The following is a 26,880-nucleotide window of genomic DNA, read 5'->3' as shown; positions in this document are numbered from 1 at the left end:
TCCTCCGAAGCAACTGGCCCCGCGGGACGCCAGAGTCGATGGGCCAGAGATCTGACCTGGTGCAGCAGTTCCTTATCCAGCGCCACAAGAATGTGTTGACTCTCCGCAGGGGTGTGTGCTGTGTATGCAAGCTCAGAGGACAAAGCCACATGTGTGCACAGCGCTGTTTGCTTTGTGCGTGTATCTGATACCGGGCACAGAAGGAGACTGGTGGGAACTTTGCTCTCAAGCCAAATGTTTTTGGTTCCAGTGCCAAGAGTGATAAAAGGTGGTGGGAGCGGGGCAGCCTTTGTCTCTAATCTCCATGCAGCCTGCAGTAAATATACACCCACCAAGCAGGCCCTCGCCCTGTGGCTCCTGGCACCCCAATCTGACTTGGTTTGTCCTAGGCTTCCCTTCCTGTCTCTCCCCCCGCCCCATGCCCATGCTGCAATCTGGGTAGGAAGCGCTTGCTAATTAAGAATCATTGTTAGCGGTTCTCCTCGCCTGTATTTTATGGCGGGTTCCCGGAGGGATTACACCACTTGGAAATACTAATTAAAACACAAAGACGAGAGGGGAAGGAAAGCAAAACTCTTGGTGCTTCAAGGGACGCAGGCTCTAATCCCACGAAGCAGAACCCTCTGCAAGCGCTTTGGGAGGGGCAGGGCGCTCACAGCACCTCTCTCTCAGCCTTCCCCCTCCTGGCTGCTGACTTGATTGTCCCCCTCCTCCCCCCGTTGGCTGCCTCGTAAGAAGTGACCTTTTTAAAATATAGGTTAACCAGGTCTGGTTTATTGTCTCGCGTAGCTGCGTCCCAGCCTGGCGCCTGGAGACGAGGAGGTAATTGCCGCGTACACAATAGGCTTTAATGCGCTAGGATGGTAAAGGAGAGAAGAGGCCATTCCTGCTCCTTCTGATCCACCCCTGCCCTTTGCACAACTCGCTGGAGGGGACAGCCGTGTGCAAATCCCTTACGGCCGCGGCCCTGCAAGCCAGTCTGGGCAGGGCAGCCCCTGGGTGGAGCAGTGCTGGGCCCGGAGGTCCACACGGATCAGTGTGAAGCTTGGGCCCTTACTGGCTGCATGCCTCAGTTTCCATAGCTGTAACACGGTGTTAATTGGGACCCCCAGGGGACTGGCAGAGGGGCGGTAGTTAATGGTTGCAAAGCGTGAGCTGGAAGCTGCTGTCATCCTCACAGCCCCCCGGAGAGGCAGGGCAGGGCAAGTCCCCATTGTCCGTTCGGAGGGCCAGAGAGGCTGAGTGACTTGCCCCAGGTCACACAGGCAATCTGTGATGGAGCAGGGACTGGCGCCCTACCTATTGGGCCACCCTTCCTCTCCACTGGGCGAGAGGAGTGATAGCGATACGTAGCATATCTCGTCTGTAGCCCTCAACACGCTTTACAAGGGAAGGCAGGTATCCTCAAGCCCATTTCACCGATGGGGAAACTGAGGCTCAGAGAAGTGATTTTCTGCAGGGTCATGCAATGAGTCAGAAATCGATGCCACCCCCTCACACCCTTCCCCCCCCATCTGCCATGATCCCTCCTCTGGCCCCTGCTGCGGGGCAAATGACCCGAAGGGAGATGGTTTCAGACTGAGCCGTAGGGGACACATTCTTTACAGGGCAAGAGGATCTTGGGGGAGCAGATGAAGGTCCTGCTGCAGATAGCCAGGACCCAGCCCCCATGCTGTGACCTGTCCCAGAGATCACCTTGGACTTTGCCCCCAAGAATACTGCCTCGCCTTGGCACCGTGTCCCTTCACCTCCCCAGCTCCTTGGATCTTGTCTCGCTGCCCCCATCCTGAGTCTCTCCTCTCTGCAAGGCCCTTTGGCGTTGGGGGGGATATTCCTGTCTACACCTACATCCCACTGGGTCAGTGACCCACACCCTGTGCCGAGAGCTGTGGGTGTGGGTGGGGCTCTCCCCTTTCCACCACTCCCCGTTGCTTCCCAGTGAGTTGCACAGCCGTGCCGGGTGAGAGCACTGGGGGATGGCGTTATTCTCCCCGCTGGGTCCCATTACCCAGGGGTCAGTGCGCTGCGCTAATCCGTCTGCCCCTGCTCTAAGCTAGGGGGAAGCGACAGCGTAGCCCAGGGACAGCAGCGCTTGGGAACCTACCTTCTCCATTCTAGAGGCTCAGAGAGGGTCGGGGCCTCCGGAGGGGGAGAGGACACAGTTTCTAGAGGGAGAGCCAGCATCTCCATGCCCCCGGGTGGCGGTGCAGGGTGGAGGGGGACATGTCCTCTCCCCCTCGGGAGGTCCACACCCCGGGAGGCCCCTACTTCCCCCATTCTCTGCACATCACCCCAAACGGAATGGGGGAGAGGCCGGGCCACGCCTAGACTCCTCCCTGCACCGACTCAGAGCTCATCCAGCCTGTTGGATTCCCCTGTGCCATCCCCAGTACCCTATTGTCCATGTCCTCACAGCCGACTGAGTACTAACGCCTCCCCCCGGCTGCTTGCAAAGCATCCAGTGCCCCACGAGATGGGGCCGGGACAGATCCGCTCCAGCGATTCATCGCCGCAGCGCTTAACAAACCACTAATGCTGCCGGGGAGAGCTGGGAGGGAGCCGGGACTGGATTAACAGATGATATATGGCCCTTCAGTCCCTGCACAAAGACTCAATTGAGGGTTTAATCCTCTCTTTGGGGGCGGGGGAGACAGAGGGAAATAACTTCATAAAGTTAGAGGGGTGAGTCACTCGCATCAGCAATGCAGAAATCAAAATGGGGAGCTGAGCAGCCGATCCATCAGCAGCCGCTTCTCCAGGGTTACCGAGATTTCGCCGGTAATGGGGAGCCTTTGAAAGGCCCGATTAAATGAAGAATAGTCTATTTTAAACCTAATAGGGCATGTCCTGCATTCTCACTGGCGGAGATCACTCGCTAATCGCCAGGGAATGACGGATTTCTTTTCCTCCCCCGTCTCTCCTCCTCTCCTCCCCTTTCATCGTCACAGCCGCCGCTCCGAGACAGCAAATCAAACGCAGGCCGTCCGGTGCCGCTCTGAGCCCTGGGAAGCTGCCATGGGTGTGCCGTGGCCCTGGTGGCAGTGCTGTGCTTGGGGGCGTGTCGCCAATCCAGCTGGGGAATGAGGAAGGGCCGCCCTGTTTGCCCCAGGGCAGGATATCTCTGACTCATGTGACCCAGGGACATTCTGGTTTGCCTTCGCTTTCTTCTCTCTGCCCCACGCTGGGCTCAGGCCCTGGTTACTCCTCTCATCCAGCCGTCCAACCCAGCAGCTGTCAGCCCCTTCCGGACAGGGCATCACCTCCCATCAACCCCAAATCTACCCAGGACCCTGCTCTCTTTCTGCCATATAGGAAGGGCAGGGATGTTAGAACACCCTGATACCTCTTTGTGTCTCCTTTGGGGGTCCCCAGGTTGAGAACCCTATCTATCGATCTATCTTATTCCTAAGACAGCTGGCACCCCAGATCCTATCCCCTGGGCACCCACTGTTTCCCCTGGCTCTCTGCCTAGCTGAGCCCCTGTTTGTTTCTGAATGGATTATTGCTAAGGCTAGGCCGGGCGTACAATCTGTGTCCTTCCTCTCGGGTCAGTACTGCCCGGTGACACGGAGAGGGGAGTGACGGGTTTGTTCTGACAGGCGCGATAGGCTGGGCGGGAGTTTTCCCTTCTCCCTCCCTCTCTGGCCCTGCCCTGCTGTCACTGATCCCCTCCTTCAGACTCCCCAATGCACTGACCGGGTTTTGATCTAAGGAGATGACCTTAGTCCTGTATTAGGAACAAAAATCATCATTTCATTATAAACGGATGAGCCGGGGGCGCCTGCTGCCTGGGAGGGGTGTGCCGATGGTGGCCTGTCCGCAGGGCTCGCTTTCCTGGGCCCCTCCATGCAATGCCTGACTAACCTGTTTGTTTTATGGCCATTATCAAAGGCCTGCTGGATTTATACTTGCTGTGCTGTTTCAAGCTCCATAGGCGTCTGTATCCTCCCTGGATGATTAATGGTGCTGGAGAACAAAGCTGCCTGTAAATCTAAAGGCAGGTGAAATGTGGGCCTGCTGCTAGCTCTCCTCCCTCCCACTCGCTCGCCTGCCTTATCTCAACCCCCGGCTTGGTGGGAAGGGAGCTACACACAGACACACACCCCGTTGTGGGCCCCTTCCTGCTCATCCAGATCTGGGCCTTTCTCAGAGAGGCCCAGAGTTGCTGGGGTGTTGTCGGTGGCGTTGCACCGAGGTCACCCTTTGGCCCATGTTCATCTCCCCGATGCCCTCGCCCCCTGCCTGCGAAAGGCAAGGGCGGCCGCTCCATATGGTCCGTCCTCTCCAGCCCCGCGACGTACGTGTTTTGTTCCAGTCGAGTCGCCCTGACCCCTCCTGTCCAGTCATATCATTATCCCAGGAACGCGCCTTCTGGAGAAGGTCAGAGGTGGCCCACTGGGCACGAAAGAGGCCAAACGTGGGGGTCTGGGTGCCTACAAGGCGCAGAGAGTGAACAGATGTTCCTGCTCATTAAAAATTCCCATCAGCGGGTCCCATCTCTTTCAATTAATTATGGCCGATGTGTCTTCTGAAGAGATTATGAAGTCTTGAGGAGCCATCAGCTGCTCGCGGAGTGTGTGCTGTGGTGGTGTTTAGTAAATACACTTGACTGATGAAGGCAGTTCCCCTGATGGTGCGGCACAGCCTGGCCCAGTGCTGTTTAAATCTTATCCGCTGTGTGTTCCAAGATGTCACTATCTGGGGATATGAAGATGGATGGGCCTCCGTAAGAAGGGCAGACTATGCAAAACAATGCTCCCTCTGTCTCCCTGGGAGATAAATTCCAGACAGGAGGAACGGCTGGCTCCTGTATCAAAGTGCCTTCTCCTGCAGGATGATGTGCGTCTGGAGTGAGGGCAGGAGAAGCTTAGAGAGCGACTGAGCACCTCCAGCATACAGGCAAGGTCCGTGGTCAGCTGGATGCATGGACTGCCGCCAAGTTGCACAGCACCAAGCCCACAGGAATGGTTGGGGAGCTGGTACCCACGTAGCGCTCAGCTCCGTTCCTGTTGACTTCCCCAAGAGCTGAAAGCAGCCTGCAGGAGGCGCTATTCACCTTGCAGGACCTGTGGCATTGGCTGGAATGGTCCCCACTAGCACCCTCCACTCCCCCCACAGCCAGTCCATAGCCCTCCCTCTCACAGATCGTTCACTCTGTTCTGCCATGCGGTTTCTTTCTTTTCCCCTCCATGACTGTTACCGTCCTTTTTTTCAAAATCACGGTTTAGGAAATGAGTAGCCCACGTCTGTCTCCAAGACAGGTTTGCTGGAGCTCTAAAAGCCCCCGACTACTGTCCATCTGGCTGCCGGTCCTTGGTACCAGCTCCCTGCAGTGCATGAAGGATGTGCTGTCGGAGCCAAAGGCCCCGAGCGAAGGGGTTTGCATGGAGTCTCGTTGGCATCCCATGTAAGAGCTGGGCGAAAGCCATGTTTGGAGAGAGGGAAATCTGCAGCACAACAAAGGCCTGACTGAGCAGGACTCCTCAAAACAGCAGGGTTGTTTAAGTGAAGCAGGACAAGGGAGAGGAACACCGTGATGGCCAAAGGGCCACCAAAGTACTTAGCAGTCCAGTACCAACGTTGGGTGCTGCTGTGACCACATCATAGGGTCCCAAAGATGGCAGGGCAACCCCACCTGATGGTGTAAAAAAAATTCGAGTCCAGCTGAGAATCCCTTTACCCAATAATACATGTGGGCTACAGTCATTGTATTGTCCTTGGTAGCCCATTGGGTTATAAACTGTCCACAGCTGCAGTAAGCCATTGCAAACAGAATGGTCTCCCTGCACACGGTGAGAAATCCTTAGAGCAGCTGGCGGGAAAGAGGTAGGTGGAGACTCCCAGGTCTCGTCCTGCAGGGGAAGGAGCTCACTGTCTCTTAGAGTCCTAGATTGCAAGGCCAGGAGGGACCCTTGTGATCACCCCTGCACAGCACAGGTGAGAGACCCACCCCTAAATCATTCCTAGAGCTGAGCTTTTAGAAGAAACATCCCATCTCGATTTTAAAATGGCCAGTGATGGGGACTCCACCACGGCCCTTGGGAACCTGGTTAATTACCCTCACTGTTAAAACCGTATGCCTTGTTTTCAAAAGCAGACTGGTGTCTAGTCCTGGGCAGGAAGGGGTTAACAGGATGAATGACTTAACAGAGTGCTCTGAAGAGGCTGAGTTTGTCTTGGGATCCCTTGGCAATTCAGTGTGTCAGCGTTTCCCCAGCGACTGGGAAAAGGACTCCAGGACTCTCGGCAAGGAGAGGGTTAAGGCTTTGATGGCGGTGTTAACGGTTTCCTTTCTGGAGCAGGGCAGTTGTCTGAGCCCCCAGTGAAAGGGCTGGTGGGAATGGTGGTTGGCCTGTGTTTCTTTATGAAGCAGCTCCGGAAATGCTCAGAAGACCCAGCACCGGGAGGGGCCAGGGAGGCACTTGAACTCTGATTTTGACTTCTTTTGACATCTCTGAACTGCTTTTCCGCCTCAGCACACATCCAGGGTACCGCTGAGCGTCCGCTCCCGCAGAGCCATTAGAAGGGTTTTATCCCTTTCAAGGGGCCGGGGAGAGCCGGAGAGCGCTGCTTGGCTCCCCGCCAGGGGCAACGCACGTTAAACGGGCCTGAGCAACATGCGGGCTCGGCAAAAATAACATTGCTGACATTTAATATTGCATGTTCTCGGCCGGGAGCCGCGCTGGGTCAGCGCTCGGTGGCCGGGAGCCAGCGCTGGAGCGTGGCAGCCCCTCGGGAGGGGAAATGGTTCACAGAATGGGATTTCCTTCCAAATCCAAACAAGGAGTAGCCAATCGAACAAGGCCTGTCAGCCAGAAAAGCCCATGAGGTGGTTAATATTTGATCACCCGATGGTGCGTTATAAGGTGTATGGGCTTCCTGCATTGTCCACCCTGCCGGCAGGAAGCTTGTTAAGAGGACAGGCTCCGTCCTTTGGCCTGGGGGCCCAGTGCGTGCAGTAGTTAGGGCAATGGCCTGACACTCAGGAGACCTGCGCTGAATTCCCAACTCTGCTGCTTGGGCGGGTCCCTCTTTGTGCCTCACTTTCTCCTTCCACGTTTCAGCAGTTTGGAGCATGGGCTCGTCACAGCAGGGTTGTATAGCTGCTAGGACCCCCAGTTGTGGCTCGTGGCTTCAATGTGCTAGATGCTGTACAAACACAGAACAGACCAACGCTCCCTGCCCCCGGGGGTTAGGATGTTTTGTGCCGTGTCCAGCGCCACAGAGCCGCTTCTTATTGGCATGATTTCAGTGAAAGGAGCTTTTCCCCTTCATTTTGGTTTAAACATTCCCCCGACGGGTTTGCTGTCAATCTAGGTGCTATCTGGCAGCTTCCAAACGCATTGGCTGTATTCTCCCTCCCTTCACCTCTCTTCTTCCTGCTTCCCTTCCCTCTCCCCAGGTTCTTTCCTTAGCTCTTCTGAGAGCCAGCCTGGGCTGCGGCCCTGGGAGCAGTGCCGTTCCGAGGCCGCAGAGAGGGCAAGAGAGCCCCTGCCCAAGGGGTTCTGCAGCAGTGGAGGCTGGGGGGCAGGGTTAGCCCCACAGCTCAGTACAGAAGTGGGTTCTGTGCCCACCTGCCCTTACAGAGCTCCATTTTCCTCCAGTAGTTTCTCCCCTACCAGGCCCTCAAAGATTGCGGAGAACATGCAGCATGTGGGCGCTCCCTGGGCCATGCAGCCCTACCAGGGAAGGGAGGAAAGGCTGTGGTGGCAACAGCAGCCCCAGTGCCTCCTTCCCTTATTTTCACGTGTGCGTCGGTGCTGCCGGAATAGCTGTGACAGCACAGGCAAGCAGCTGCCTTCGCAGCTGATATCAGGGCCACTTAGGGGAACTGCTGGTTACAGACCAGCCTGCCCTATCCCGGCAGGAATGCCAGCTTCCTAATGTCCCCTCTCGCTCTCTGTGTCAGTGGTGCCAGAATAGATGCCAGCCTTACTCCAGGAATGATCGCTGGCGTGCGTGCGAAGGAGGGCCCCATGCGGATTGCTCCCATCTCCCCTGGAGCTCAGACATATTGTCTTTTCAGCGTGTCCGCGGGTCTGTGCGTTCTCAGCCCAGTAGGGATGGTGGTTACCACCAGCTGTTTCCAAACCCTCCTGATTTTATTTTTCTTACATTATTTAAAACTTTGGAAAGGTTTGGAAGCGAGTGTGTGTATATAAGTGTGTGCACATGTGCAGTCCTGAAATCCTTCCTCTGTTCGCCCTCTGGCAACATTCTCATCGTGTCAGCTCCTGAAGCATTTCCATCTCCTTTTCTACCCGCCGGTTTTCCGAGCTGAGGGGCACTTGCAGAGTCACTTGTAAGTCAGGGGGATCTGCGTGCGCTCAGCCCTCCTGAAGATCAGGGCCACGGGTGGGTTTATTGAGCTGAAGCACTTCTCCCTGGATCTAGGCGCTTCAGATAAAAAAATCGCTGGGCTCGCCTATCAAAGATCCAGAGTGACCCGGCCTTGGCAGTTCCCTCCACCCTCATGCTGCCGCTCCCAAAGGATGGGATAAAGGCAGTCAGTGGGAGTCTGGCCTGAGCAGTTCCCTAGATTACAGCCCAGGGAGCCTCCAGTAAGTCTGACTGCAGGGCAGGCTGGGACAGACTCCTCCAGGAGGCTCGTTGCTGGGGATCTGTTCCTCAGCAGGGAGACCCTGCGACTCCCAGTTGGGCAGGGAGCACTGAGCTAGCTCCTGGCCAGATGCATCTGCTTCCTGCCCCCCCGGAAAGTTTTTCCCTGACACTCAGGGTGGGGTGGTCGTTTGTTTTCTTGTAGCAAGAAGCAGGATCGAGAGGCAGCAGCAGCCGGGAGCGCCTGATCGCCGAGCCTCCACTCCCACAGGAGAAAGCCGGGGGTCCCGCTGTCCCTTCTCACCTCCTCGGGACGCCTTACTCCTTCGGGATCCCCCCCACCTCCGTCGTCCAGGATTCCCGCTTCCCGCCTTTAAAGTGAGTCACGTCCCCGGGAGCAGGATCCGCGGCATCAGCCTCCTGCAGTGTCGGGTTCACTCGTGTGCTGCCAGCTCTGACACATGCCGCAGTGGGGTGGCCTGGTATTGCTTCTCAGAGCCTGGTGTCTGCCTGCCCTTTTCCAGGCTGAGTTCCTTTGTGGCTGTTTTCTCTGGGGTTCCCCAAAGAATTCTACAGCCCTGGAGAGCAGGCCATCCTGTAGGTGGGTGTTTGGTTTGTTTAGCTCCTGAAATAGCGCAGATAGAAGTAACCGAGGAACACAGCGAGATCTGCAACCACAGGCTGGCTCCACCTGGCTTCTGCTGGTCCCTGGAGTGGCTCACCTAGGACAGGGTCCATTGTAATACTTGCCCTTTCCTCTCCCACCAAGTTCCACGACATGTGTTCTGTGGCTTAGAAGCTCATCACAGACGTTGCCTTGAGCCATGCGGTTTTTGTGCAACGCTCTCATCTGTCCCAGCCGGGGTTCTTCCAACACAAACCCAAACCACAACTCTGAATACATCTTTCTCCCTGTACATTTCAAAACCTCAAACCAACCAACCCAGGAGCAGGCGACAAATTCAAACCAAAGGTGGGCCTGAGCTGCAGAGTTCAAGGCCAGGACTGGCCCCAAGTGTCTCCAAGGACTGGGGGAGCTGGGAGGCAGCTCTGCGGTTTTGGGCAGGACCACGTGTAATTAAAACAAACTGCTTTGGAAACCAGCATTCCAAACACCAATGCTGGGTGTGTCACCAGTGCTCCTTCCCAACCCAGATCTCCAGCAGCACAGACCTAAGACTTTCATGCACTGCCTTGAAGGACTGTATGGCAAATGTGCTGGGTTACATTTCACTGGGGAGATCTAAACCCTGAGGGATGGTGGCTGCTCCCTGGAATGACCTCTGCCAGCTAAAGGTGCTGCGCTGACAGCTCTCACCAGTGGGGGGCAGCATTCCACTCAAACTGCCCCACCATTCCCAGGCAGCTGCCTTCCTCCCTCTGCCTGTGGCCGACTCTCACTGAGCAGAGGGTGACTGGGTGGGTTGCATTCTGCTGTGTTAACTTCGGACAGCATGGCTTGGGGATGGCCAGGCCCCTGGAGGTGAAGTGCCCCGCAGGTGCTGGAAGGGGACGCAGGTGCTGGAAGGTAGCGAGCCTGGTAGGGTACGGCCGGCACAGAGTGGATTGTGGCTCTGCCTTTGCAGTGACTTCCTATGCTCAGCCACCAGCATCTCAGTAGGAGTTGCCCCTTCTCCGGGCTCTGCATTGGGAGCCCGGTCCCCTCCCTAGATCCAAGCTGATGAGGCCATCCAGAGGCTTGCGAATCTCCTGGACTGGGAAGGTCACTGACACTCCCTCCATCCCTCCCCGCCAGCAGCCTGCAGCGGCCTGTACACCATGTGGTGCCTCCCAGCGCGGTCACGGAAGATTACCTGCGGAGCTTCCGGCCCTACCACACTGCTGAGGAACTCCGTATGTCCTCCCTGCCGCCCATCAGCCTGGATCCGGCCACCGCCGCCGCTTACTACCACCCCGGCTACCTGGCCCACCACCCCTTCCCTCACCCAGCCTTCAGGTAAGCATCAGAGGCCAGGGGAGAGAGGGACTGCTCGGGGCTGGGCAGCGATTGTTTTTCTCCACTCGTCCAGCCGACAGCGGCTGCTCACCAAACCTTGCGGGGGCCGTGGATTGAGGCAGAGCAGTGCAATCAATTACCCGCGCGTCGGCTTTGGAAGCCACACAGAAATAAGTACACTTTATCCACAATTGATGGTTCCCCGGGTGCTTCAGTACAATGGTAATAAGGCATTCCAGGGAGGTCATTTACCACAGCAGCGGAGATTCCTGCGGCGGGGCTGATAACTAGCTCCTTGAGTGTGAACCCTTCCCGGCAGGCTTGTATCTGCTCCGCTGCTGGGAGCAGTGCCGAAGCCCCTTGCATTATCCCCTCACCAGAGAGAAAGGAACGATCAGCACAGAGCCCAGATCCCCCTTGCAGGCAAAGGATGCTGGGAAATCTCTTGCTAAGCTGGCTGGGTTTAGCTTCTCCCCAGAGCCCGAGGGCCCGTCCGGCGCTCGTACCGTGCAGTTCCTTTGGCATGGAGCCGTGGCTCTCCACAGGCAGGCTTGTGGAAGGTCGGGAGAGGGGCAGTGATGGGAGCCGGCCTGAACCCGAACTGGGAGAGGCCTCTGAGGAGCTGCCGGGCGGTTTGTAGTGGTAGAGTCAGGCTGGGACTCCCATCCCTGGGGGATTGACAAGAGTCTGCCATAGACGTGAAGTCACTTCTCCCACAGCAGGTGCTTTCCCTTCAGTAGCCACACACTCCTGGCCTCTGCCGCCAGCTGGATAGGGGAGCTGTGCAGCTTTTCAACCTGACCCGTTCTTTCTCTCCAGGATGGATGAATCCTACTGCCTTTCGGCCCTGCGGTCCCCCTTCTACCCGATCCCAACCCCGGGTTCGCTCCCACCTCTTCATCCTTCAGCCATGCACCTCCATCTGTCGGGAGTGAGGTACCCCACCGAGCTGCCCCACTCGTCGCTCTCTGCCCTTCAGTCCGAGCGGATGTCCAGTCTGACTGCGGAGAGGTAAAGGGCTCCATGTCCCGTGTCATGCGCAGCCCCTGGGGCGGGAGGATGGGGAGGCCCGTGGAGATGCTAACTTTGCTGTTCTGTTGGTGATTTCAGGCTGCAGATGGACGAGGAGCTGAGGCAGCGCGAGAGGGAACGCGAGAGGGAGCGCGAGAAGGAGCGGGAGCGGGAAGCCGACCGGGAGCGGGAGAAGGAGCGCGAGCGGGAGAGAGAGCGGGAGAAGGAGCTTGAGCGGGAGCGGGAGAAGGAGAGGGAGCGGGAGAGAGAGCTGGAGAGACAACGAGAAAGGGCCCGGGAGAAGGAGATGAACCTGGCCAAAGCCATGGAGAGCCCATTTCTGCCAGTGGCAGAGCTGCACGGGCTGAGGAGCCACCCGGCGGAGGAGCGTGTGAAACCAGCCGAGCAGCTGACGCCAAACAGACCAGGTAATTCCCCCCACATGCCGCACTCCGGGCTGGCTGCTCTCCCAGGCACAGCTGAGCCAGGCCCCACTGGTAACTTCCCAGGGGCCCGTCCTTCGTCTGGGCCTTCTGTGAGACTCGCAGCCCTGGGATTTTGCATTGAGTTCACCTGGAAGCTCACAGCAAGACTCAGCCCAGCCAATAGGGAGTCACAAATCAGGCCGTGCTCCAGGATTTTGCCCCAACCCAAATGACTGCCACTGGGTTCCTCTCGGTTCCTTCCGATTGCCTTCTGGGCAGACGGGCTGCTCGTGACTACAGGATGGGGTAGGCTTGCCCCCGGCAGCTTCCCGACGCTAGTGACGTACCAAAGCTTTGTCCTTCTCCAGCCCCCCTCCATCCTTGAAATGCCACAGACAGGTGAATTTAGCCTCCCAACCCCCAGGTGAGGCAGGAAGGGGTATTAACTGAGATCCCACGGGAAGCCTGTGGTGAGGTCAAGGCTAAAGCCTAGATCTTGCAGCTGCCAGTCCTGGCTGTCATTGCACGTTAGTCGGACTCTCATTAGTATCGGTGCTGGGTTTCCAGCGGGGATGAGTTCTGGGGGCCGTTCCCATTGCTCTGCCTCATGTAATGAACACTGCACCTAGTTGCCCACCTATCATCTGCAAACTGATTGGCTGGGCTGAGAGTAGACGACAGTTCTCCCTGACTGCAGTGCGTCCTCTTCCTCCTGCAGAGAAACCCAAGGACACGACCATCCCAACTCCTAAGCCCGTCCAGCACCCCTTGCACCAGCCGCCCGCCTCCCACCATCCCGTGCCCAGCCTCATTTCCAGCCACAGCGTCTTCCCCCTCCCCGGGAGCAGCGCAGCCACAGCTCTTCTCATCCAGCGCACCAACGAGGAGGAGAAGTGGCTGGCGCGCCAGCGTCGGCTGCGGCAGGAGAAGGAGGACCGCCAGTCCCAGGTGTCGGAGTTCCGGCAGCAAGTGCTGGAGCAGCACCTGGAGATCGGGCGGCCGCCGAACCAGCCGGAAGCTGAGCACCGGCCGGAGAACCCCAGGTAAGGGCTGACTCCAGCGCTGGGATAGACAGGGACTCTGGAGTTCGGGAATCGGAGGAGCAGAGCAGCCAGGCCTGGCTTGTGTGATTCAGGAGGCAACTGCTGACTAGGCCGGAAGCGCTCGGCTTTGCTTGAGTCCACCTAAGAGGGCTCCGTGCTGCGTCTGAGCAGCTGGGCTACCACAAAAGGCTGGCTGAGCCCCTTTCTCGTAGGGCCGGGCTGGCTCAGAGGGGTGGGCAATGGGTTAAAGAGTCTTTCCCCTTTAGGTCACTGGTTCCAATCTGGTCTGTGCTGGCAGTGACCGCAATTTAATATCTCCTGACAGCTGCTCAGTGGCCTGCGTGAGATAAGTCTGGTGACCTCAGGCCAGTTGCTAGTGACTAGATGTTGCTAATTGCTACCCTGGCTGGCAGTATGAAAACACTCAGACTGCAGGGGAAGCGAGCCACGGCACCCCCGAGGGGCAGCTCCTCCAAGATTAGGCGTCAGGCACCCTGGCAGGGCAGGAGGAAGCAGCATGCGCTGCTGCCCCGCCTCGGACCTGTTCTGGGGCTGCAGGGCTGTCAGTGTGACACCATTCACCAGCATCTACCTTTAGTCCCAGTAAATACAGGGGCAAAATCTCGTTGTTATTTAATGAGAGGACGAGTCCAGATTCTTTCCAGGTCCGAGTGCTCCATCAGCGCTTCCATCTGTCAGGCGCCAGCGGAGCCCTGGGTGCAGTGGGGAGTTCAGTATGGTAGCCTGCCTTCCTGAACAGCCAGGAATCCCGGCCAGCCCCCTGCAAGCTGCATGCCAGCCTAGCCCTGCTGCGCAGCACCCCTCTCTTACCTTGCAGCGCCACGTCAGCCCTCGGCGTTGGGAGCAGGTCAGCAAATTACAAGGGGGCAGTGGGGCAAGAGCAGCACGCGGCCTCCTTTGACACCTCCTGATGTGACTGCCCCTCTCTCTAACCCTGCCACCTTGGGGCTGATTGATGCTGGCTTTCTTGCTCTGTGGCTGAGCACTTAAGCGCTGCTGGCTCATCCAGTCATCTCTGCCACTGGATTCCATTGTCATTTTTGGGTATCAAGGGGATTAGCTAAACTAATCAGGTATAATAGGGAGCGGATTGCAGGGCTGCACAATGGTAAAGTCTCATTTCACTCTCCACTTCCACGTTCTCATCCCTCCCCAAACCCAAGCAAGTAGCTCAAGGTCACCTCCACTACATGGACCAGAATGTGGGGGCTGGGGGCGCCTTCACCCTCCACCCCTCCCCAAGTGCAGGCTGGCTGGGTGGGGAGGCTTGCATTGGGAGCGGCCACAAGGAAGCGTGTGGGCGCTAATCTGCCTTGCTCAGCAGAGGTGCTGCGTCTCCCTCGAAGAGGACTCACTCATGCTTGACAATTGAGATGTCAGTCGAGCCAGTTAACGTCCATCATGACTGAATAAGAAGCCCTGCTACCTTGCCATGTCGAATTGAATGCGCATTGCTTCCCTGCCTTCTTAAAGGTCTATTAAACAAGCAGGCTGCTGTGACATGGGCCAATTTCTCCAGAGCTCTGTAGCTAGGACAGGATCGATCTATACTAGACAGGCCTATAGAGCTCATGCATGCTGGCAGGAGGAAAGCACTCTAGGTAGGAAGTGGAAGAGGCTCGTCTCCTGCTCACTGTGGGTGTCTGTACCTCTGCTTTCCACAGCTCCATGGCAGCTGCGCTATAAATTGTAGCGCTGATCTGAACTTGATGCTTCAGTGCACGGAGGTCCGGGGCTCTGAAGTGGAAAACTGTTAAATGCACAGCTTCAGCGCATGAAATATTTATTCTGCTAACAGTTTTATTCCTTTGCCGGTTACTTAAGAAGGGTTTCACGGTGTCGTTCCCTTTGTGCTTCTAGAGCGCTGAGTGCCATGCCCCATCTCCTCGCCTTTATTTAGCAGAACCTGGGCAGAGGCTGTATCTGGTAGTTTGTAGATGGCTAAAAAGTAGATTTACCCCCTTGGGTCCTGCATTGGGACCCACGCAGGTAAACTGCTGCTTCTGTGCAGATCCCCACTGAACAGCGCTCCATGCGAGCACAGCAGTGCACCCACAACAATCAAGAGGCATGATCAGAGCCTTGGGCTGGAAGTAAGATATCTATAGGGGAATTGACAACTAGGGTGGGTCAAATAGCTAAACAAGCAATTGATGAAAAATGCCGAGCTTCAATGTTAACCATGGACTTGACCAGCAGGTATTTGGGGAAATGTTTGTGAATCCGAGAGTTTTTAGCCAGGTGTTTAAGAACCAGAAAGCCTGTCCAATCTGGGCAAGAAAATACCATATCATATGACTTAGATGACCAATAACGAACTATGAATTGTTTGCAAACAGCCTTGAGTCACAACTTTGGTTTTTAGGCCAGTTGCTTATCAAATGCTTCTAAATAACAAAGCCATTGAGGGAGACTCCAGATCGGTTTGCAAATGATTCATTAACCCAAAAAGGGGGCAAAATTCAGACTAAAGCTTATGCATCAGAAAGAGAGTAACTTGATTCCTGACGAACTGGTTACATGTTAAATACTCCCCAAATTATGTAGGCATTAAGGGTAACTGTGCCATCTCAGTTCTTCCCAGGTTCACTTATGCATTACCACACAGTCTTTAATTCTGTAATCGCATCCTGCAACAGCTGATAATGGAATAGGTTTATGCATTGGGGGGGAGGGATAGCTCAAGGGGGGAGGGATAGCTCAGTGGTTTGAGCACTGGCCTGCTAAAACCAGGGTTGAGAGTTCAATCCTTGAGGGGGCCACTTGGGGATCTGGGGCAAAAATCAGTACTTGGTCCTGCTAGTGAAGGCAGGGGGCTGGACTCGATGACCTTTCAAGGTCCCTTCCAGTTCTAGGAGATGGGATATCTCCATTAATTATAATGTGAATGCCTTCCACAGTTGTGTATTATCCACTGCAGTTAACTAAATGACCACTAGATGTCGTGCCAGTTGCATTCAGAGGCAGTCTGAAGGCCCTTTATCTGGTTATCAAGCCTTGAAGATGCAGTTTAGCAGGGAATTTTTCTTCCATCCCAGAGTTAAATGCCTTCATAATCTGAATACCTTTTTTCCTGTGCCATCTCTTGGCTATTCCCCTGGGAGGCCCAAGATGTGTCCTAGGGCTTGGCTTGGCTACACTTGCAAGTTAGAGCGCCCTAACTCCTGAGGTGTCCACACTGGTAAGGCACTTAGAGCGCCTGGACTCCGCGGCTGGAGCGTCCCTGGTAATCCACCTTCACCTTGCTGCGCCCTGGCTGAAACGTCGGGGTGTCAGTGTGGACGACGTGTTGCATTACTGCGCTGTGATTGGCCTCTGTAAAGTCCTGAAGTCAAGTGGCCACTCCGGTCATTGTTTTGAACTGGGCCGCAGGCATGTGACTATCCCCTTTCAAAGCTCCGTTTCTGACAGCTGGCATGCTTATCTTCTCCGGGACAAAGCAAACCATTACTGTGGAATGCTGCTGTTGCAGAGGTGTGTGTGTGTGTGTGTGTGTGTGTGTGTGTGTGTGTGTGTGTGTGTGTGTGTGTGGGCTGATGTCAGGGTTTCCCCCTTCCCTCGCCACTGTCTGAACTTACAAGACAGCATGCTGACACACTCTCTGCCCCCCAAAACACACTCTCTCTCCCCTCACATACACATAACACACTCCCTGTCACGCTCCCCGAAAAAGCACGCTGTAGCCACTTGCACACTGGGATAGTTACCACAATGCACTGCTCTCTGTGGCATTGCAAGAGCTGCTAATGTGGCCATGCCCCTGCGCTTGCAGCTGACAGTGTGAACACATGGCAGCGTTTTCCCTGTTGCAGTCTCCAAGGGCTGGTTTAACTCCCCGCGCTCTACATCTGCAAGTGTAGCCATAGCCTTAGTCCTTACAGGTCACGTGGTATGGTTTCCTCACCTGGAGAAATCACACCACTCTAAAGAGCTCTTAAGGCTGCATTTATCAAAGCTGAGTGTGCAAATGTGCCCATCGTTCCCACTGGGGGGGGGTGCCAACTGGGTGACCAATGCCGACAGATGCATTAAAAAGGCCAGCAATGCAATCACCCTGTGTGGCTGTACTGATGTGGCAGTTGCTTGCGTAGATGAGGTGAGGAATTGCACATGCATTTTTGCACCTATCTTTTTTGATGATCTGGCCCTTAAAACCAAACGAAAGCTGAATGTTTCTGGTAAAGTTCAGAAATGAGCGTGAAGCTCCCCTGTTGCTGGTGTTGCGTAGGGGCTCCCAATGCTGGTGTCAGCGGGCCCTGAAATGCACTTGCTCACATAGACCCTTTACTGAATGGGAGCCTCTCTCCCCCCAGGAGCAATGTGAAAGGATGCAGATGAGCAGCAGGGGAGCAGCTTCCTTTTGCGAGGTCTGCTTTGGGTGACAGTGGCAGGGCATGACTGCTAGGCACTCCTCTTATTCAAGTGTCCCCCAGTGGCACCAAAATTGTGGCTTCTAGGATCCTGCTGACACCTCTCTAACTTATTGTGGGTCTCTTGTTTCCGCAGATCAGGACCAAACCGCCATGAGCCAAGTGGCCGAGACCAACCACAGCACTTTGGAGGGCCCCCTCCGCTCATCTCTCCCAAACCTCAGCATCACCCAGTGCCCACCTCGCTCTGGAACCCTGTGTCCTTGCTGGAGAACAACATGGAGCCGCGCAGGATCCAGGAGAATCACTCTCTCCATGCCCACCCTGCCCAGTACGAGCCCAGCCGACAAGCCATCCCCTTGGTGAAGGTGGAACGAGTATACTGCCCCGAGAAGCTGGACGAAGGGGCCAGAAAGAGAGAGACACTGGACAAATACCAGCCTGCCAGGGAGCCTGGGGCGTCGGAACATGGTGGGTTCTCCCATGGGCCCTTCCTGGCAGAACTGGAAAAGTCCACACAGACCATCCTTAACCAACAGAGGGCATCGCTCTCCCAGCCGGGGCAGTTTGCTGAGGTCAGCCTGCCCAGCAAGCCTAGCTCACCTTACCGGCACCCGCTGCCCAGGGCCCACGACCCCATGTACGTTTACGACGAGTTCCTGCAGCAACACCGTAAACTAGTCAGTAAACTGGACCTGGAGGAGCGGAGGCGGAGAGAAGCCAGGGAGAAAGGTGAGTGCCTGCATTGAGGAGTCCCTTCCGGCCACAGTGCCGCAGTAGCGCCGAACATGACATCTCACCGAGGGCTTGTCTACACAGGATGCTACTGCGCTGTGAGCCAGGGTGTGAATCTACAGCACAGTAGCTCGCTGTGCCATAACACCCTGTGCTACAGGGCACAAACAGGCCGGGAGAGTGCTTTGACTTGCGACACTTTACAAACAGTAGTAGCCAAAGCGCACTCCTGGACGGTAGATTCAAACCCTGGCTCGTCGCACAGTAACGTCCCGTGTAGACAAGCTCTGAGAATAGAAACAAACTGAAGCAGTGCTAAAGGGCTGTAGCTTTGGGCAGGGGGAACTGGACAGATCAGAAGATTGGAAATGAGCTGCAGAGCCCTTAACCTCTAGAGCAAAGGCTCAAACCCAGCTGAGGTCAGCAGGGGATGAAAGTTGTGACCATCTGATGGCTGATCAGTGGCCTGCGTGAAATTATTCAGGATGGGGATATCTTAGTCCAATTCCTGTTGAACAAGTCTCTTGTCTCTCTCACTCACCCACCACCATGGCTGGCTCTCACTGGCACCCCTGTCTGTGTCCATGTGAAAGACAAAGATTGAATGGGCCGTGTTCATTAGAGGGGGTTCCTCTGAGACGGGCCAAATGCATTGGCCGGGCAGCATGGCCATTGGCCCTGCTCTGGAGATGAAGAGAGGACTGGAGTTTTCAGGGCTGTGAATCCTGCTCCAAACACAGTAAAGCAGCAGCAACATTGTCTCTTCCATGGGGGGGGTGGGGGGAGAGAGAGAGAGAGAGAGAGTGTGTGTGTGTGTGTTGTCCAAGACAATTAAATAAGGACAATAACGCCTTTGATTCTGAACAAGCCCTGGTAGTGGGGTCGTATGTCTTCCAGGGAGCTAATTGACACCTCTGCCGAGCAGACAGACCACACTGCTGTCCCCACTGCCTATGCAAATCACGCTGAAAGCCAAATCAGAGCAGCTCTGTACATCCTCCGCTGCAGACATGCCCAATTAATAAATGATGAACTGAGGCTAATAAGATGGCTTTAAATATTAATAGGACTGTACAAGCAGGGATGGGAACAGAGGGAGGAGACTGCTCTGTGGTGGGGAGAGGGGGATTTGGGGCATGGGAGCTACACAGTCATTCTCTGGGCTGCTGCTGTCTCTGCTGCTGACACATGCTGTGTCTCAGATGGCTGGCTCTTGGCTCACCGGCATGCTGCAGTTCTCTTCTATTCCCTTTTGGCACCAAACGTTCTGTTATTTCTGCTTTGCACTTGGCCCACCTCCTGCCTCTGCCCATTAACTCTTTGGAGCTAGTGGAAGCAGCTGACGGCACAATAGGCTGCTACACTGCCGTGCATGTGAGCTGTGTCTCCTGCAATGTTGGGTACTATGCCAGGGTGGCACGCTGGTCACTCCTGCAGTGCACAGATGCTTCTGCCATAAAAATGAGACACACCACTCCACCCCCTCCCTGCAGAAGGCTGCCTGGTAGTTCATGGCTTCCATGTACCCAGGAGGACATCCTTATTTGAGGCTATTCAGCGGGGCCTGAACTCCTCACTGACCTGGCTGGGCATCTCCAAGAAGCTGTTTTCTTGTGACAGGCAGGGAGCAGTTACAGATCGGCAAGGTTCAGATGTTTAATCTGAACAACTGTTGATGCTGCAGACCCAATGTGTCGCAAATTCTACACGTGACTCCGAATGCTTGCGGGAGGGGCATGGGCTGTCAGCCACAGTGGGGAGCTGGCAGCTTCAGAGCACACAGGGGAAGGCCATTGGCTTCAGGGGAGCTCCTCCTCGTGTGCAGGGATTCTGATCTCAGCTGCAGATCAATATCGGCTCCCAGTGGATTGCTCAAGTGTGGGGTGTCAGTTTAGTTTGAGTTCCTCTATCGGCGGGGAATAATCTTGAAAGATCAGCTAATATGATCACACACGCAAGCTTATCTAAGCACACAGACACACATGCCTATTCTGCATATTCAGTTACCATGACTATACATCCAAATGACCAGTGCACAATCATGGTAGTTGCACATGCCGTGGTTGTAATAAATTGTGTCTCTAATCATGAATCCTCCTCCCATGGGATTATTTGTAATGTGTCAAACTACTGAGCAGCCTCAGACAGCTGCATTTATATGAAAAACAAACCCATCAACAACCTGGGAAATTATCTCTTCTCCTCCCACTCCAAACCCAAAAGGACCAAGCCCCAGGATCGCCAAGCCCTGAGCCAATAGCGGTCTGAGAACTCCCCAATTCTCCACTCATCAAGACTAGAAATGGGAGCTTTATCCCATTGGGAAGGGGACTTCCCAGCTTTCCACTGGGACCCACAGCACATTCTGCTAGCCTGTGACCAGTCCCAGGATTTCAGCCATTTATGTGCTATTATTCCAGAGAGAAAAGCCATTTTGTGGTGAACTTGTAGAGGTTTATTAGTGATAATTCCCCACTTTTGCCTCCAAATCCTGGCCACTTGCCTTCCTGGTACTAAAAGCAGCTGCGCTTCCCAGGTGGAGGCTTATGAATAAAGGACCAGTGATAGCTTAAAGCCTCTTTCAAACATTTCAAAAGCAGGCTTTCTGAGACATTTGGCACGTAGAGAGAATATATTCCCCACGCATCATAGCTGCAACCCAAACTGCTGCCAGTCACCGTGGCACCCCGTGTGGTTCAGGTAGTGACGTAGGTACATGCACACATGCCCTGGACTGTTCTTTTCCCTGTGTAATGGGCCCAGGGAGACGGACTGAAATGCACTTGTAGGCCTATTGCATGGCATGGCCTTCAGCCCCCTGAGGGTACAGCCAGCCACTTCTGTGAATTACACAGCAGGCTGAAAACTGTTCCTGCAGGGAGCCCTTTGCCCAGTCACAAGCCCTTAGAGCTGGGCAATTCTTCCAGGCCTGCTTGCTGTGCCCTCCCGGCGTGTCACTTGGCTGGGATTCATCGCAAGCTACCCAAGTCTGAGTTGATGGAGCTCTGACGGGTTCTCTCAAGTGGGGAGGGGGGGAAGGAGGGAGCTGTCTGTCCTGCCTCTTGGCCTCACCGTCCCACTTTGCGTCTCTCACGCACAGGCTATTACTATGACCTGGATGACTCCTACGACGAGAGTGATGAGGAGGAAGTGAGAGCCCATCTCCGGTGCGTTGCCGAGCAGCCCCCGCTGAAGCTGGATACTTCCTCGGAGGTATGCTAGCTGTCTGATCCTGCTGAGGTTACTCTGGAGCCTTTGTGGCCAGTCCTATGGGTGAGGTGCCCTGAGCCAGCTCAGACTCTATATGGTCACTGGGCATTATGGGGCAGAGCAGCCTAGGATACAGCCATGGTATGTTTCTAGCCCAGGAGGACCATTGAGGACACTGTGGCTTTGCGCTGTATAGATTCTCAGACCTTTCCCACTGCAGAGATAAGTAAGTAGCAGCAGCAGGAGGCAAGCCACAATGAAGGGGCCCAGTGAAAGGATGGAAGGGGTGTTTTCAGACAAGGAAGGTGACTGAGCGAGGTGGAAAGATACAGTGAGGGGGTTTCAGAGGGTTGATGCAGAGGAGAGACTGAGTTTTCTCAGCTCGGAAAAGGGGCTGTAGGATCATCCTCCTCTCACTGCCTCACTGTACCCGAGGCTTAGCCCGTTGCCAGCCTTTGGAAGAGGGCCTCTATTAATGTGTAGCCCACTGCACTAATCAGCTTCACAGCATTTCACCAACATTAACTAACCTGTGTGAGACAGGGGAATGAGGATTTATTACCCCATCGGGCAGATGGAGAAACTGAGGCAGGGAGGTAAAGTGACTTGCTCGGGGCCGTAGAGAGAGACAGTGTCCGAGCCATAACCTTCCCTTACCCTTAGTCTGTTTGTGTCTTCAAATTGCAAGTCCTTCGGGGCAGGGGTTGTCTCTTTACTGTGTCTATACAGCACCTAACACAATGGGGCCTCAATCCCGATTGGGGGCCTTGGTCCTACCATACTATAAATATTTAATAACAACAACAACAGGAGGAGGAGTGCTCGGAAGTCTGCCTTCCAGTCCCATGTCTAGACCGCTAGCCTGTAGCTCTCTGATCTGAACAAGCACCATGGTGCACTTCCCATGCTACCTGCTGACAGGCTGAATTGTCTTCAGCATTTAGGTTGGCCACCAATCCTGTCCCCTTTCCGGATGGCTTGTACATCTGTGGTTTGGGAGGAACGGAACAGCTCAGTCTCTGTTTAAAAGACGCTGGGTTTCCCGTGCCATTGGTTTTAGTATTATGGATTCCTTTCCAGACTGCGTAAGCGTCCCCAGAAAGCAGTGTGGTGTATGTGGAATTATACCCCCATGAACCTAGCTAGCTAGAGAGACGTATATGACAGGGAAACATGGCAGCAGCAGGTTCTTCACTGTTCAGCTGAAGAAAAGTCCCGCTGAGCTTTGAAACGACTCATTTATGTGGCTCTTCTCATTGCCGAACTCCAGAAATTGGAGTTCCTGCAGCTTTTTGGCCTGACCACCCAGCAGCAGAAGGAGGAGCTGCTGACTCAGAAGAGGAGGAAGAGGCGGAGGATGCTGAGGGAGAGGAGTCCATCCCCTCCCACAGTCCAGAACAAACGTCGGACGCCCTCACCGCGGCTCCCACTCTCCACGCGCTACAGCCCGGACGAAATGAACAACAGCCCCAACTTCGAGGAGAAGAAGAGGTTCCTGACCATCTTCAACCTGACTCACATCAGCGCAGAGAAAAGGAAAGGTACAGCTTGATCCATGCAGGCCAGTGGGGAGGGATGTGGTGTGTTGGATTCTGCAGATGAGGTTCTAGGTACATATACAGCCCTGTCACTATGGTATGAGTGAAAGGAGGGGGAACTCACAACGCTGGTGGCCATGGGCTTTAGAGCAGCACTAGGAGAAATGTCTCAATTCCATGAACTTGTGTGTCACACCATGGTGATGGTCTTTTGCCCTGTGATGACGCATTGCCTCATGGTGCTGTGACTTCCCTCCCCACCCCCACCCCTACACACAGCACCCCTAGGGTTTGATTTTCAGAGCACCCCCAGTTCCATTAGTCAGGGGGAGCTGCAGGTTCTCAGCACCTCTGCAAGGCAGGTCCTGAACTTCTGGGACAAGTGACACTAGTCTGAGATGAAGAGGCACACTCAACTCTTGATTTCAAGGTTTTCATTCTGCTGCAGGCTGGTTAGAGCGGCTTTGCTTCTCCGGTAGATCCAGCCCGCCCTGGTCCTGATCTGTGCTTTGGTTGTGGTGAGCAAAATGAGGGCATTTTCCACTGCCCAGGAATGAAACCCTTTGGTGCTGGGGCGGCCCCAGCTAGTGTGATAAAAATGGGCATCCAAAGGAATGTTTAATTTGCAATCCAGTTGTGAGCCGAAACACATGAATGCCGTCTCTCCCATGACATGGCATGCAACCCGTCAGCAGCCTGGTGGGAATCTGCCCAGTGCTGCAAGAGAGTAGCATGGCTCCACTGGCCAGGTAGCCACCCCCTCCCCGGAGCCAACACACAAGGCCAGGTTTGGATAGATCAGCTAAGCTGATACAGGAAGCATCCTTAACCCCGTGCTCACCACCACCACCCTGATTATGGATAGTGCCGTATGCTGCTGCGTGGGCACAAGCAGTGACTTCCTACTAGCTCAGCAAAATGCCCATTGCAGGCTCTGATTTGTAGCGACTGCAAAATCAGTTGTTGTTCCTTTGCTGCCTTTGTGCCCCGTGCTGGCCAACTGCCATGTTCATGTCTGTGTGCTGTAACTCCAGTGAGACTAATCTCCCATGTGTGCACTTGCAAAGCCAAAAGCTGCCCTTGTGCTGTCTGCTTGCGGCATCTTCCTACTTCTCTCTGCTCCAATGGGCAAAGGCTGCACTAAATCTCAGCTTCCCATCCTGCAGATAAAGAGAAACTGGTGGAAATGCTCCATGCCATGAAGCAGAAAAGTGTGACGGCAGCAGTGGTGGTGAAAAGCTCCCCGCGGGACAGTCCCAGTCTCAACCCAGCTGGTAAGTAGCAGGGCAGAGGAGCTGATGGGGGGGAGAAAAGTGGGATGGAGCGGATGGACAGACCTCCATGGTGCTCCTGAGAATTGGATCATAGGGACTAAAGAGTGCGCACCTAGTGGGCCTGATAATCCTCGTACTTTGACTGCTTTTACTTTGATGTCAGTGAAATTACCCCAGCATGAGCGAGAGGGGAGCTGGGTCCAACCAATCACCTCTTCATAACTGAACTGGATAAAATGGGCAACACTCACCTGTCATTCTGCCCATTGCCCCCTCCTCCAAAGGCAGACAGGTGGCTTTCACAGTAACTGGCTAATGCAGAGTTTGTTGAAGTGATGGAGGGGGGAGGGTCAGGCCTGTTGCAGGCTTGGTGTTGAAACACTTCCTGGGTCAGATTTTCAAAGGGCCTCTACAGCATGTGCAGAGCCTAGTTGGGGTGCCCTGGGGGAGAGCTGTGCACAGTCATGGGCCAGACAGTCCAAGGTGCAGTGAACTGATCTGCAACTGCAACGTCTGCTGGGGGGGTTTTAGAGGTCCTTTAGCATTACAGGCCCACCTGACTGTTGGCACAGGATTTCTCTTCCAGCCCCAGCCAGCTGGAGGAAGATCTATCCCGTGCTGTGTGAATGGACCTTCTTCTAGAAAACAGCAAATCAACCAAAGGGCAGTGGGAGAGCCTTCCCCAGAGCCATGATGTGTCCGGCCATTTAGTAACGCCTCAGGGAACACAGGGACATTCGAATCAAGCATCTCCTCTGAATCAGTCCCAAGTACCACTAGTAACTCTGTTGTGTTTTATTTCCCAAAGAGCTCCAGGTGCAGCAATTTCCTGTGGATTCAGATAAACCTGTTGGTATCACTGCCTCCTTGCCAGACACTCAAAAGACATCAGAGCCCAGTCGATTAGAACAGCTGAGACCACACGAGCTCCAGAGGGCCAAGGAACCAGCTCCGGTCTCTGCTGAGAAGCCCAGGCTGAACGATGGGCACACCGGGAAGAAGAGCCTGAGCATATTCAATTATGTCAGGGGCCCTTTGCCTAAGGATATCCCGGTGCCACTCTCTCACAGCATGAATGGGAAGAATAAGCCATGGGAGCCCTTCATAGCTGAGGAATTTGCACATCAGTTTCACGAGTCTGTGCTGCAGTCCACACAGAAAGCATTGCAGAAGCACAAAGGTAATGGAACAGACCCAGAGGGGAAATGGAGGGGGAGACAGCAACAGTATATGTGTACAAATAAGAGCACTGCACTGAAGTCTCAATGAGGCTTCCATCTAAGCCCTAAAGCAAGTGTCCACACTTTTGCACATGTAAGATTCTGCACGCACACTTTTTTCCTCACCTGAGTTTTAGCACGTGCGGATCCTGAATAGAGGCCAAATTTTATTTGCTTGTACAATGTCAGGTATTTAGAATCAAAACCTCCAGTTTGTGTACACAAAGGACATCTGCACATATACATGGGAGTTTGTGTGCACAAAAACCTAGACCTGAAATAAAAGTGCGTGCAAAACTTGTGCATGTAAAAATGCAGGAGTTAGTTTAGAAAATCTGGCTGTTGGTACAGATATAATGACAGTAATTCCCCAGCCAGCCATGCTTTTATCTCTTACGTGTTCTAGAAAAAAAGTTTTGGAAATGACCATTATGGGAAGGGAGAAAAGCACATCTGACTGCCAGCCATGTGGGTATTCAATGTAAGCATGAAGCACAACCTGTTTCTGGAAATTATGAATACATCTGTGCTTTCCCATCACTGAAACAGCCTGAACAATTACAGTAGGAGGTAAAAATATGGGAACTTCATGAGAGGCACTGAAAATATGGCTCACGCACTGAAAAGCTCATTAATTTCAGTGGGCAGAAGTAAAGTTACTACAGTGTGTAGGGAGCAGCTGTTAACAGAAAATTAAAAAAGTATTAAGAAAGCAGAGAGGAGCAGCATACAAAAAATGTAGACAGTACGGGGCCATAAATGTATGCAATGACTGGCTCAGAGAGCCATTAAAATCTACTGAAGACATCTCCAACGCTAAGGAAGAAAAGTTAATCTTATAGACAAATTAATAAGCCAAGGGCAGCACATTTGTTAATGCAACCTGATCAAAAATGTTTTTAAATAAGAAGCCTATTTTAAGGACACACATTCAGTGATTAGGTCACTTGACTGACGGGCAAGAGACCGGCACTCTAGTCCCAACTCTGCCACTGACCTGCTGTATGACCTAGGAAAAACTTTTTCTCTAGGAGGGTGGTGAAGCACTGGAATGGGTTACCTAGGGAGGTGAGGTGGTGGAATCTCCTTCCTTAGAGGTTTTTAAGGTCAGGCTTGACAAGCCCTGGCTGGGATGATTTGGTTGGGAATTGGTCCTGCTTTGAGCAGGGGGTTGAACTAGATGACCTCCTGAGGTCTCTTCCAACCCTGATATTCTATGATTCTACAGCAAGTCACATCATTTCTCTGCACCTCTGTTGTTCCTCCTGCCCTGTCTCTTATCTTGCCAGTTAGGATCTCCCCCTAAAGAGCTTAGGGGCCACTAGGCGCTACTGTAATACACAAAATAGTTGTAGCATTTTAGAAAAGCAGTAACATATTTCCAGGCGTGTGTGCCATCAGGAGAGGCTGAGGATTAGAGAAGGATTGTGAAGAGAGTTTTCTTGCACTCACTGCACCTTCTGTTACAAAGGGTGTGAAAGGGAATTTGCAGCCTTGCATTTGGCATTCTCTTCACA

General features: G+C 54.2%; 1 protein-coding gene across 5 annotated transcripts in view; it reads left to right on the top strand.

The window, feature by feature from the left end:
- The window catches only part of GSE1 (Gse1 coiled-coil protein), a 343,522-nt gene that overhangs the window by 311,026 nt on the left and 5,616 nt on the right, over positions 1-26,880 (top strand). For 3 of the 5 annotated variants that reach the window (XM_065567291.1, XM_005292261.5, XM_065567292.1), the window contains 10 exons: positions 8,765-8,937; positions 10,319-10,516; positions 11,336-11,527; positions 11,627-11,955; positions 12,671-12,995; positions 17,523-18,118; positions 21,222-21,334; positions 22,602-22,872; positions 24,036-24,143; positions 24,952-25,323. In XM_065567291.1, the coding sequence (XP_065423363.1) occupies positions 8,765-8,937; positions 10,319-10,516; positions 11,336-11,527; positions 11,627-11,955; positions 12,671-12,995; positions 17,523-18,118; positions 21,222-21,334; positions 22,602-22,872; positions 24,036-24,143; positions 24,952-25,323 (2,677 nt within the window). Of the gene's footprint in view, positions 1-8,764; positions 8,938-10,315; positions 10,517-11,335; positions 11,528-11,626; positions 11,956-12,670; positions 12,996-17,522; positions 18,119-21,221; positions 21,335-22,601; positions 22,873-24,035; positions 24,144-24,951; positions 25,324-26,880 lie in introns of all 5 variants that reach the window. The other 2 variants (XM_042852107.2, XM_005292260.5) reach the window with 1 other exon arrangement.

Source organism: Chrysemys picta, chromosome 14 (assembly GCF_011386835.1).
Source record: "Chrysemys picta bellii isolate R12L10 chromosome 14, ASM1138683v2, whole genome shotgun sequence".
NCBI classification, from domain to species: domain Eukaryota; kingdom Metazoa; phylum Chordata; order Testudines; family Emydidae; genus Chrysemys; species Chrysemys picta.
This window is presented reverse-complemented; position numbering and strand designations above follow the sequence as displayed.